The 12569-nt window shown below is 35.7% G+C and overlaps 1 protein-coding gene across 1 annotated transcript in view; it reads right to left on the reverse strand.

Annotated features, from left to right (window-relative positions):
• Window positions 1–822: 822 nt before the first annotated feature.
• SLC25A21 (solute carrier family 25 member 21) overlaps window positions 823–12569 on the reverse strand; it is a 235563-nt gene continuing 223816 nt past the window's right edge. Inside the window, exons 7-10 of the mRNA XM_066188453.1 lie at window positions 9788–9952; window positions 4625–4806; window positions 3758–3810; window positions 823–1291 (exon numbers count right to left, since the gene is read on the reverse strand). Coding sequence (XP_066044550.1) covers window positions 1221–1291; window positions 3758–3810; window positions 4625–4806; window positions 9788–9952 — 471 coding nt within the window. The 3' untranslated portion in view covers window positions 823–1220. The remainder of the gene's footprint in view (window positions 1292–3757; window positions 3811–4624; window positions 4807–9787; window positions 9953–12569) is intronic.

Below are 12569 nucleotides of genomic sequence, written 5' to 3' on the forward strand. Positions count from 1 at the left end.
ATAATGCTTGATTTTAAATTATTTAAAGAGTTTTAAGAAAGTAAAGGTAGAATGGCACAACTGCATGAACAGAGACTTCAATCAGCATAGCAGAATTTACTGTATTTCACGGAGCTGGAATGGCCAGTAACAACACAAGTACATCCCTGGAATATTTACAGTTACAGTGACTGGGAAAAGCAAAAAATTTAGCTTCAGAGCCACGTTTTTTTATCTACAGAAAGGTGCATTTCTTCGAGGTGTATGGCAAGCTAATTACAACTGCAGATGTGCTATCAGTCTACAACCTTGTTTCACCATTCCATGGTGGAAATGAAAGGCTGAAGGGGCAGTCAGGGTGCACTGAGCATTTTTATCACAGGACAGCTCTTTTCGGATAATATATCAAAGTGGATAAAAAATTTGCAGTAGAATCTCATATGCCTAAAATTATTCCTTTCTGCCAAATTATTTACTCATTTCTTCTATGAATCCCATGTTATTTTGCATTTTCATGTAACTTGATGCATACTGATTGCTTTCAGTATCTTCTGTGGTCTGAATGAGATTTTTATCATATATATGGCTAAGTGGGATATTTATCTGCATGCATGTTTTTAAGGTTGTGGTTCCTTGTACTGTCCTTTTCTATCCAAACTCCCAAGAACTTGAAAAGCTCTTCTATGAATGCTGAGACCATACTGGACTAAATTGAAACTGGACCCAAGGCTGACTGAAGAGTTATAAAGTATGGATCATTGTCTTAATGTGGAGTCAATGGAGCTGTCAGTTTATAGTAGCTTAGTATCTGTGCCCCTCCCCCCCCTCCCCCCCCCCCCCAATTATTCATTTTTTTTTTCCTTTAAAATGCCCTGGAAATTAATTTATTGCCATTTCAGCTGAAACTTTTTTTAAAAAATATATGATTACACAGGATGATTCTGTGTCAAGAAATTTCAGTTTGTCCTTTAAAAACTCACTATCTTATGTCTGCTTTATATTTTCTCTTGGTCCAGCAAAACAATTACAAATGACAAGTGCTATTTAATTATGCACTTACAGAAAAGCATGTACTTAAATGTTTTCTTGGATCAGGATCTAGAGACCGTATTTGTTTGGAACTGTATTAACATCAGTGCAATCTGAGGGTATTCAACACTATAAAGGATAAAAATCACTTTTGCTTCATTATAGTGTATTTTAGAATGCATGTAATTTAAAGAGTACATTTTTCAGAAGTGCTACTTGTGATTAACTGTGTCCTGAAGCCATGCATAAACGTATTCGTAAACCAAAAGCATCACTGCACCACCTGGAAGAAAAGATATTATTTTACTACATAGAAAATCCAGTATTTTCAAGATTTTTATAGAGCATTTCTAGTGTGTAATATAATCAGAATAAGCAAAGTCTTACTTACAAAATGGATGATTCTATTTCCTGAGTTCACTAAAAATTCACCCATTCATAAACCATACCAATTTAACTTAATATTAGATTTGAAATAATATTACTTAATATTTACATCATTAAGTTGATATAAGTAGCTTATATATTAAATCAAATTCACCCCAGGGTGATTTTTCCTAATACTTTTTGAAGATAAATGTTTTTCTTTGTTCTTCTACAAGTGAAGGTTTTAATCTGAATATATGTATATTTGTGTGCCTGTTTAATCAGATGAAAGAGCAACTTGACTGGTGAAATGACAAAAATTCATGTCCAGGGTGTTAAAAATCCAGGTAAGATTCAAGAGAGGTTTTCACCTGTTTTTTCACCATGTATAAAGCAGAAAATCACGGTATGGAAATGAGTTTAATCTTTCCTGGCTGCAAATCCGCAGGCAAAGTTTTAATCTAATGAAATGGCATTATTTGCTAGAATTGGTAACAGTATAAAATCTCAGCTTGAAAGCCATAAAATATCTTTACTGTTAGTGAAGTCAGACTGTAACTTGGCTGTAATTACTGCATGAGATAAAAAAGGGAACATTTCAGAAGGTGTATATATATAACTAAACACATAGAGAAACTTCTAGTTGGGGAACATGCATAAAGAGAACCAGGCTGCATGATCAAAAACATATTATTTGTGGGTCCCAGCACTGGGGCATAAATATCTTTTTGCCTTTGCCTTTTCCTGTAGGTTCAGTTGGGGGCTTGGAGTGGCACCTCTAATAAACAAGGCTTCTGCTGAGCTGGGCTCACCTTTCTAGGGATAGGCTAAGACAACCAGGCACACAGAATAACTACGTGAGTTTCTCCATGTCATTTATCCTAAGGGACTATCATCAGACTTGAAATTCTCTGTGAAAAAGAACTCACAGACAGCTAGACAGAGCAGATGTTTGCAAAAGGCTTTGACCAACAAACAAATAAATCACAGACACAATGTCTAAGATGTGATTTCAACTCAAGTCAAGGCTGATTCCAAATTTCATACTGTGTGATCTGTTTAAGAATCTTTTTTCCTGTAAACACTCACATGTTGGAAGAAGGAATTACCTTCCCAGTCACAATAAAGACTGTATTATTGTGTCATCAGAAAGTTAAACCTATATATTAGTTAGCCAATATAACTACAAAAGTATTTAGAATGAAGTTCACATGTAACTGACTTGCTGGATGTGGGCCAGAATACATAGTCATTTGTAAAATGGAAAATTTTATTCCAAAATCTGCTGTGCTAAGAGGTACTGGGAAAACTAAACACTGCCTTCTCTTTGTCTTGTATGTAATCTAGTATCTTTGGAGTGTGGAGGAAAAGGCTTTTAGCTCCTTGTTTCCCCTCCCCACCTTCTTCCTCACCCTGCACAATAACCAGGCATGGTCTAGTACTCAGCCAGATGGATTGGATATGCAAACATTTACAGACAAACCTAATGCCTCCTTTATACTGCAGAACAGGCTCTGTACCTGCTTGCTTTACCTATGTGTGTTCTTGCATGTTAAACAACCAGCTTGAACAACTGGAAATACGATTTCATGGCAATGGGATACTGTTCAAATTGGGGCTTCTGCTCTTTTTGACACAGACTGCCTTTTTGGGCTGACGAAGTCTGAGGGCCCAGTGCTTTGCTTTCATGATTAATCAAAACCAGTCAGGAAAAAAACCTCTAAAAGCCAAAGAAGATACAGCTCTCAACCACTGTGCTCCCACATTTAGAGTAACAATTAAGAAAGGGTCAAACAATAACCCAAGTTTTAAGATATCCTTGTCCTCTTAGTCTTCCAGGGCCATACAAGTCTCTTCCCAGCTCTGCTATCAGCTTTTTAGTCTATGTCCCCATAGAGCATCGGAGAAGAAAGTAACTGGAATTTGATATGCTTGGGCTGTGCTTTGACTAGTTGAGTGCATTTTATGGAGAAACTCTAACCTGTGTTTTAGGCTGACTTCACATAGGTATGGAACAAGCCTAATGAATTCAAAAGATCACATTAGGAGGAATAGGGAACTTTAAGAAACTTCCAAAAGTTTGACAGTTCTGTCATTTGCATGTACTTTAGTTTGTTCATAAATAAAACCATCGCTCAAACTGGCAGTTACTCGGATTTACAATTCTCTGATGTATATGTGTAAATGATTTTTTTAGACATATTTAGGCAAATCCATCCGTGATACTACTACATGATGCTATTTTTAAAAGAAACCCTTCAAAGTGAAAGATATTTTGCTTCATTTATTTGACTGATATTTACTACATTTTCTCAAGAAACTGAAAAATAGGAAGAGAAAGCAAGAAAAAAAAGCAAAATAGAAACGACAGAAGGAAAATTACCTGGACCCAGCCGCATAATCTTGGGAAGCAAGCCTTTGTACAGAGCTAGAAATCTGTAGCAGAAGAATAACAAACAAAACATTTCAAACAATATTCTTGCTCTAACAGAAGAACGGAATTGTAGCATATGTTTGTTAAAATGCTGGCAGAGCACTTAGAGGCAATTATTTGAAATTACACATGTTCAATAGCAGGCTGTATCTGGATTTTAACATTTTACAGAGGCAGATCAGATGAAGAGAAAAAGTTAATCAATGTTCAGTCACCAAAGCAATGTTGTGAGCCTAGCCAATCAGAAATATGACTTTAATCAGTGAGATGGGTTTACTTTCAAGACAGGTCTGTTAACAACAGCTGCATACAGGGACAAAATGACTGATATAATTGAATATCAAAGCCACAACTCAGTCACCACTTGAGAAATATTTTTAAAAGTTGGAAAACGTTATTACCATAAGGATCTGTCCTTAGTTTAATTATTTCAGCAATAATTTTAAAGGTACAGAGGCCTGCATAATTACAATTATATTAAATTGAGAAATAGTCTGTTTTCTCTTCATATTTTCCTTTTACAAAATGAAGAGTTGAAAAAATTACACATAATATACATGAAGCATTTACTTGGGGAACATAAATTTTGACAACGTAATAATCATCTTGTCTCTTGTAAAAGTTCATATGTATTAGGAAGATAGGTCCTTGAAATTCTAAAATAAATTTTCAAAATGCTACATTGGACTCTTTTGATATGTTAGTTCAGGGTGGCTTAATGGTTCTCATCAAATCTGAAATATAACAACGTGGTTTTATGGACCCACATGAACTAAAACAGAGGTCTGGACATTTATTAAAATAAGAATGTTTTACCCTTCCTCTTTATAGACTGTTGCCATAGTTTTAAAACAGGTTCTGTACTTGATCTCTCCAGGAACTGGCTGTGGTCCTTGAATCCTACTTTTTGCAACATCAAAAGGAATGTTAATAATTGAGGCTATTGTTCCTGAGACTAGCCCAATTCCAAATTTCCTCAAAAACTCCAAATTTGGATCCTACAAGAAAAAAAAAGAGGAAAGAAAGAATAAAAAGGGAAATGGAAAGACCTGTGCAGGTTAAGCACTGTAAAGTAATAAGCATTTAATCAGAAAACTCACACAACACACTCGTGTTATTTTAGCGGAACACATTAGGATTTCCTATGCTGGAACTTGTTTTCTTGACAATCCTATTGGCTATGTTTTTACACATGGTCTAAATTGCTGAAGTACACATTTCCTCACACAGGATTTATAAACACAGTTCATAAAGAAAGACTGGTATGGCATATGGGGATGATTTGTATAATTGGGCTTCACAATGTACTTAGTATTACTGTATCAAAACAGGAGAAATCCAAGCACACTATTAGCTAATTGGCCAGAATATTTTACAAATGACAGCAACTTCCACCATGAAGCCTACTAAAACACTCATTTGTGTGTTGGACCCCCAAATGCTAAATTAAATAAAGACTAATCTCAGTCTGCTGCCATTCCCCTCCAGGTTTTTTACATTTATTTTCACATGTAGCTGATCCACTGTACTGAGAAGTGCTAGCTTCCTGTTATTAACAATCCAACTCGGCACAACGGCAAGAGAGCCTCCACGTTCTGCGCATTATAAACGGTGGTAATTCACTCAGCTAATTGGCTGAAGAATTTACAACAGATTGTTCCTGAACCATACTACATGCACACGGTAAAAGTTAGAAATAGGTTAGAAGTGCATCTAAAAACTTCTTTGCTCACTCACAGTTCACAGTTCAACTGGGTTTTATTTGATCTTTTAGAAAGACCTCCTACTTTGGCATTTCTGTGACATCAAAGAACCCAGAGTTTATCTGGGAATCAAAGTCCCTTGAAGCAGGTTTAATCCTATTTCTCTGAGTAGTGGAAGTCACAGGGAAATGTGTTTCACAACATTTCCTATGCACATAATTTGGTTTTGCTATTGGTTTTCAATAGAAGGACACTTTTTTTCTACATCAGATTCTTTATATGCAGCTTACTTCTGCCATGAAGGTGCTTTAATTATAGAAAATCATCATTAAAATAACAAACCATCTTGCTGTGTTAGAACATAAGCACAATGTTAATATCAGAGAGTTTTTTGTTTCCTAAACCTGTATGTTTTTAAATTAGAAAGAAACCAAGAATGAAGTTTTCATTTTCAGATTAGCAACAAGAAAAATAAATTAAAACTTCCATTGGGTGAAGCCCATAAAGGTGTCAAGAAAGATATGTCAAAATCAACAGAGTTCTTTATTACTTGCAGAATAACTCAATACCTTGATTTCACAAATCACAAAACATGCTGATAATAAGTTTAGAAAATTAAGATCACTTGTGGTACAAGAAATGTAGCCCTTTTTTAACAAAGATCTTAGCAAAAAAATTCCGTTAATTCTGTACATACAGTGATCTAAATGCAAATAGAATAAAGGCAATGTTTCTGGTATCTAGGGAAGAAAAGAAGACCCCTTTTGAAGCATTTTGCCCATACACAAAACCGGACTCTAAGCAAATGTACTATAGTCAACACCAGCTAAAAAATCAAAAAGTGGATTTTTAGTCATAAACCTTATGGGAAAGGTTTTTCTACGAAATCAATCGCTGTAATATCTGGGTAATTTCATTAGTATAAAGATTCAATATAAATTTAGGTGTCAAAATTAAAAAAAAAAATTCTAAAAGCAGATCTTAGTTGCTCTGAGGTCATCCCACTACTCATTCCGATCCTGGCTTCTAAATTATCCTGGCTTACTATTTCCTCGAGTCCATTGTACCACATCCACTTTTCTCTCTCTATTCCTACATTGAACTTCTATGTCGGCATGGATCTGAAAGCTACTAAAATAAAATTATTGTCTGCTATTTTACTTACTCACCAAGCTGAACATTCCCATCTCTTCTTTGCCTCTACAAGTTCAGAGCCCCTTTCTCTTAGGAGACAATGCACTGCTCAGCCCCCCGGTCTGATGCAGCAGCCCTTGTAACACATCTGCAGTGGCTGGGGCTGGCAGTGCCCAACTTGACGTGAGTCTTGCAGTTAGCCACATTTCCAATGGGGCTTTTAACGGGTGCGATGAAATTTCATACCGTTAAGAAACGTGGCAGCCACTTGGAGGTGGTAGTGAGCAAAGTAATGAAACTAATGTTTAAAAGCAAATCTAATTTTGATGAAAAACGGCAAAGTGAAAGCTGCTGGACACCTATGAAGTGAGCTACAAAAGTAGATGCCATTTGCAAAATAATTTCATTGCTAGGGCAGAATCATAGCTGCTAATTCTCTATGGTTGGTACATTAGTGGCCATTGAAAGAAACCTGGCTTATTCCATTTTCAGTAAACAGAGCACAAGGTTGGCTGTAAATGGTCTGTTTAGCAGAATAGACTAAATGTATGAAAAATTATTTGATAGGGACATTTACAACCCACACATGTCACAGATATCATTTGACCCCTCAAATTTTATTTTTTATACAAGATTTATTGCTTTTGGCAAAATAGGCAGCAAACATCCCCAGTTAGGATGCAAATTTAATGCACGGTTTAGCTGACAGCTAAAAGGCTCATTCAGAGATTTTCATACATTTTCCTTTTTTTGTTAGAGATGGTGGACAGCAAATACATAGTCAATAGTCAAAATTATTTCACAAACGTAGTATTCTTATTTCACAATTTTTATATATTATGCTTTTTATATATTTTTCAATATTTCAAGTCTGGCTTTAAGACTTTCTTTTCTGGCAAAATATACAAAGTTAACAAACTAGATTTTGTAGTGAAATCAAGTATGTGAGAAATCAAGACAAATTAACAACTGTCTAATATTTTTCAGATTAACTGCAAACCAGCTTCTACCAGATTCCTTTTACAGGTTTGATAACTCTAAGCCTCTAGTACCTGCCCACTGATAGAAGAGGTGTAAGTTATAGGTCGTAAAATATTGTTAAATACTTCTACTTAGCAGTCGCTGAAGTGAAATTCAATGCATTTAAGTACTTGAGACATAATGTTGGCTAGCACCAGCCAGATGAGGCCTGATCTATGTCTTCTTAAATTCAGAGTAAGTTTTGCATTGATTTTAATGGGAGTTTGATCAGAGTTATTTGGTATATCTCTCTGTACAGGCTGTCTATGACACTGATGCTGGCTGGCCTAGAGAGTCCTCTTAGCTTTATTAGCACTATAGAATGCCATCACCATTCAAAACAGACTGGCTGCATGAAAGCAGCCCATTAGAAAGGGCTCCTTGCCTTCACTAGCTCCTAAGGCACACCCAGGAACTGTGCTGGCTGGCCAAGGCTGAAGCTGTGCCAGGGAATGTTTAACAGTGCAGGCGGCTGAGTTTCAGTGTTGCTGCTCCATTTACTAGTGCAGATGCAGCCACTGTGCAAGCCACCATATAAGGCACTGTGCACTGGTCAAGCACAAGGCAAACCTCTCCACTTGCAGTTAATCCCACACTGATTAAAATGCCTTTTGATTTTGCTGATATTTAAGGACATCTGGGCCACTGGCTGACATTGAAGTAATTTCCCTTTTGTTTTCTATGTATATTTAAACCCATGTTACTGATGTTAAAATTTTTCTTCATCATACAAAATCTATATAAAGTACTAATTTCCTTTAGATCATAAAGCTCTGAATCTTTCTAATAATGTAATACTCATTTCCTATTTTTTAAAATCTGATAGGCTAGGAAAGCATGCTTATGCCAAATACTATTACTATTCAATTCCTGTGCAAGAAAAATTCCCATGATTCCCATAGAAGCTGCACACTAGTCTCTGTCCTTACCTGGATATTTTCCTGAATTTTCTGCATAGCGATTATGATTTTTTTAATCTTTTGATCAACACAAAAGTGTTTACTCCTATCTTAGTAACAAGCTATGCTTGTGCTTTGAGTTTTTAGAATGTGTGACTAAAGTACACTGTAAAATATGCTTAGATACACTGTAAGAAACTTGTAGAAACTTGTGGGTCAGCTGCTCTTGAACAATTCAATTTACTGTAATAATCTGCGAATAAGAAGTGGAGCTTTTCTCCATTTACACAATGCTGCCAACAAAAATACCAGGCTACTCAGAAGTGCAGGAAAAAAAGGTGTTACTTCATCTGGGAATAGAAACCGATCCCTTTTGATGTGAATTGCCCCTTCTTACGTGTATATCACTACATATTACACCTGTGACTGTTTAACTGTCATCATCTAAAAATCACATTAGTGAAAACAAACTTCAATAAGTAGCATGCTGGAATCATTAATAAACCATTAGTTGTTTCTCACACAGTCACTTAGAAAGTTGCTAATATTACCATGTTTTCATTAGTAAAATTTCCTTTTGTTGTAAAGGGAATGCTTTCTTTGTTATTTTAAGTAATATAGGACTATCAAAATTTCTGTAAGTGAAATTACACCTATAATGATTTTTTTTCTTTAATTATAAATGACATAAAGTCCCTGTACATGACCCTTTACATCCTGTGTTGGTCTCTCTCTCATAAGGATGAATCTTCCCTGTCATCCTTCAAGAATGAACTCTTCCTAGGTTGAACTGTCTTTTGAACCTGAATAACCTACATACTGCAGCTCAGACACCTCTGCAAGCTTATCCCCTTTTTGAATACTGACAGAAGTTCTAGAAACTCATTTTTCTCTTCTAAGCCAGTTTGCCACCAAAAAAAGTACATACCCAATGTAACCACAACATGTCTGTATCTCATTTACTGCCTTTTCATACTGCTACCATGCTATAAAGGGAATTCATAAAAATGATAATTCAAATATGGCTACACTCAGCTTTGCTTAAAAAGTGAGAAGATCAAGTCCTTAATCTGCTTCCATTAAAATGCTATGGATTTCTGCAAAACAGAGCTAGGTCAGTCAGCTTACCACTAAATACCATAGCTTTGTAGAGAAAAATAGAGTGTGAATTAAAATGTCAGACTTCTTATCTGATTGTCTATTGCATTGTATGAAGAACTTACTTTATTGACTGGAAGGATGTTTTTCACATTGAAGTAGAATCCAAAGTAAACCATGTTAAAAACTCCGTGACGGCCCAGTGTTGCAGTAAGGCCTTTGTTGAGTCCTTGGGAGCCCAGACCACCGGTTTTAATGATCTGCTGAGCTTGAGCAAAGCTAGATGGTTGCTACACAAGTTAAGCAAAAGAAGGAAGAGATCATCTTTACAAAAAGAGAACAATAAACATAGCATCATTTCCATCCTGTTGACAAACACAATGTTGCCAATTCTGGTAATTTTATATTAAGTATCATTCTACTTTTTATTTTCCCTTTCCTGTGACCATAAATATCACAACTTTAATTAAAAAAAGATTCCTCATTTTTATTATAATAAGATGAAAGCAGGATTTGAGTACTGTAAAAGTGTAGTACTGTAACAGATTTCCAAAAGGCAGAAAGGAAGAAACTGCCTCATATCAGACAGAGTCTGCCTAATTACATGCCCCTTTGATCTTTTTTGAATAAACTGTGATATTCAGAATTAGCTATTCCCCTTATGAATATTTGACATTTTTTTAACAGCATAATAGAAACATTACTTTCAAAAAGTTGTTGACTAGAGTTTGGCTTTCTCCAAAGCATAAATCAAAAAACCCCATAAAGCCATAAAGCTCTGGGTAACCAAATCTATAATTACAAAGGCAAAACATAACTTCCACTAGGAGGTTCAAACATGAAAATATAGAAGAATTTTGACTACACCACTGTGAATACCACTAATTTCAATACAGTTATTTGTTTAATAGATTTCCATTTCAAAATATCACTATGGTAGATCAACAACATCAGCCAAATGATACTGCTATATCTGACACAGCATATGACTGCTTATTTAGGTGACTGAAGAGTTTAATCTTTAATACAAGGTTTTATTCTGGTTTTTCATATTTCACGACTAATATTATCCTGTTAATGTTCTGCGTATGTTTTACTAGAGTTTACTTTTCTATCTGCTCCCAAGAAGTCAAGTCAGAATCTATTCTAAAATTTAGATACTAAACATGGATACTAGCAATAACATAGTTTTTTGTGCTCCAAAAATGGACATTACATATATTGAAATAATACAGCAACCTTCAATATTAAGGCATTCCTTGGTATCCCTTTTCTTGGATATGGATTAACTCATGACTCAGAGGGGAAGCCTGTCACTTGCTGAACACCTGAGATGGGATTAATATATCCAAATTTAGACACCTGTAATGCCTACACCTGACTTTCCTTTCCAGTCCTTTAGTAACAAAGAAGACACTCTTTGGCAGCACTTCCCTTTTACCAAAGGAGGTGTCATCATGTCAACTGAACAAGCCATAGAAAGTCTGTGGTTCATCACTGATGATGGAAGGACCTCAGACAGAGGAATTTATTGTACAAACATCTGGAGCTAATGCACTTCACACAGCTGTTGACTTTTACTTAATATAGACCTCCTCAGTGGAATCTGGAGTCAGATCATAAAGCAGAAAATTGTATTTGTTTAATTAATCATAAATCTTATGTCAGGTGAGAAGATTTTAATCATCACACTAGCTTCTATAAGTCAGTGAGTTATCCAGGGCTACAGGGAAAGGAAAAAAAAAAAAAGGAAAACCAAACAACATGGTGTCGGGCTTCTTGCCGTTTACTTTAAAAAAAGGCCACCATTATTTTCACCCACAGCAATCCACATTACAAAAGGGCTGATACATGATTTATAGTGGCCTTCCTCTTTAAATCTATCAGCCCTCGAAAGATGATCTGCTACCACAGAACAATTCAGCTGTCACTGCAGGGTGTGAATATTTGCTTTGGGGGTGTGCTGGAGTCTGGGTGTGAGTATATGTGTTCATGCTCTTCCTTGTTCCTTTTAAACAAGATATATTTATTATTTCTATACAATAGTCAAAGAAATATGTGAACTGCATTAGGTTTCATCATGTAGTATGAAAGCTCCACAATGGGATAGGTACACAGTTTACTTAAACCTTTTAGAAAAACAGTGCATGGTAATGCCTTATGCTGTATAATATAACCTCTGGACATTCTTCTTCCAATAGGCTTGAGTTTATTGTGGAATGTCCTTTAACATTTTCTTAATGAGAGCTTGATGTCAAGGTATAAAGTCACTGGAGGACCTGAACAAAAACAGCTCAGAATGCTTTTGGACAGCTACAGGTTGATTATTGTAGTATTCTGAAGGTCAGCAATGAAGGGATGCTGTAACTAAAGGAAGCAATTGGCTGAAATTTACAAGCTAAACCACCCCAGACTTTGTTATAAATTTTGCAATAGAAAAAAAATTAAAACATAGGAAGTGAAAGGATACATTAGTCTTTTGCAGATTTAGAAAGAATAGTTTGCTCAAAATATAACAGTGGTTTGTTTATACTTAAAAGCTGAGGGTTTTTTTGAGCTAGGATAATTGCATCTTCACAACTGTGAAGCAGAAGGATCCAGAATACCTGCTTAGCTCACTACCGCTGGAGTAGTAATAGTTCATAATTTTTATCACATCATCTTCTTGAGAGACAGATCCTCTCACACATTGCTTTTTCCTACTTTCAGTCTCTCTGCTTCTGGGATCCAAAACATTTTACTCCTGCTCTGCATAATTTATCTGTTCAGTGGCTTTGCTGCCCAAGCTTAAAAAATGTCTAGACTGGAGACTTGCAGCAAATAAACATGTCTTTCATATGCATTAGGAATCGAACAGGAGTTTACCAAACATTTTCAAACTCATTCCGGAAGAAAACGCTTTTCTGG

The sequence above is a fragment of the Chamaea fasciata genome, unplaced genomic scaffold (assembly GCF_029207755.1).
Source record: "Chamaea fasciata isolate MVZ Bird 193981 ecotype frontalis unplaced genomic scaffold, bChaFas1.0.hap1 SCAF_7, whole genome shotgun sequence".
NCBI lineage: Eukaryota > Metazoa > Chordata > Aves > Passeriformes > Sylviidae > Chamaea > Chamaea fasciata.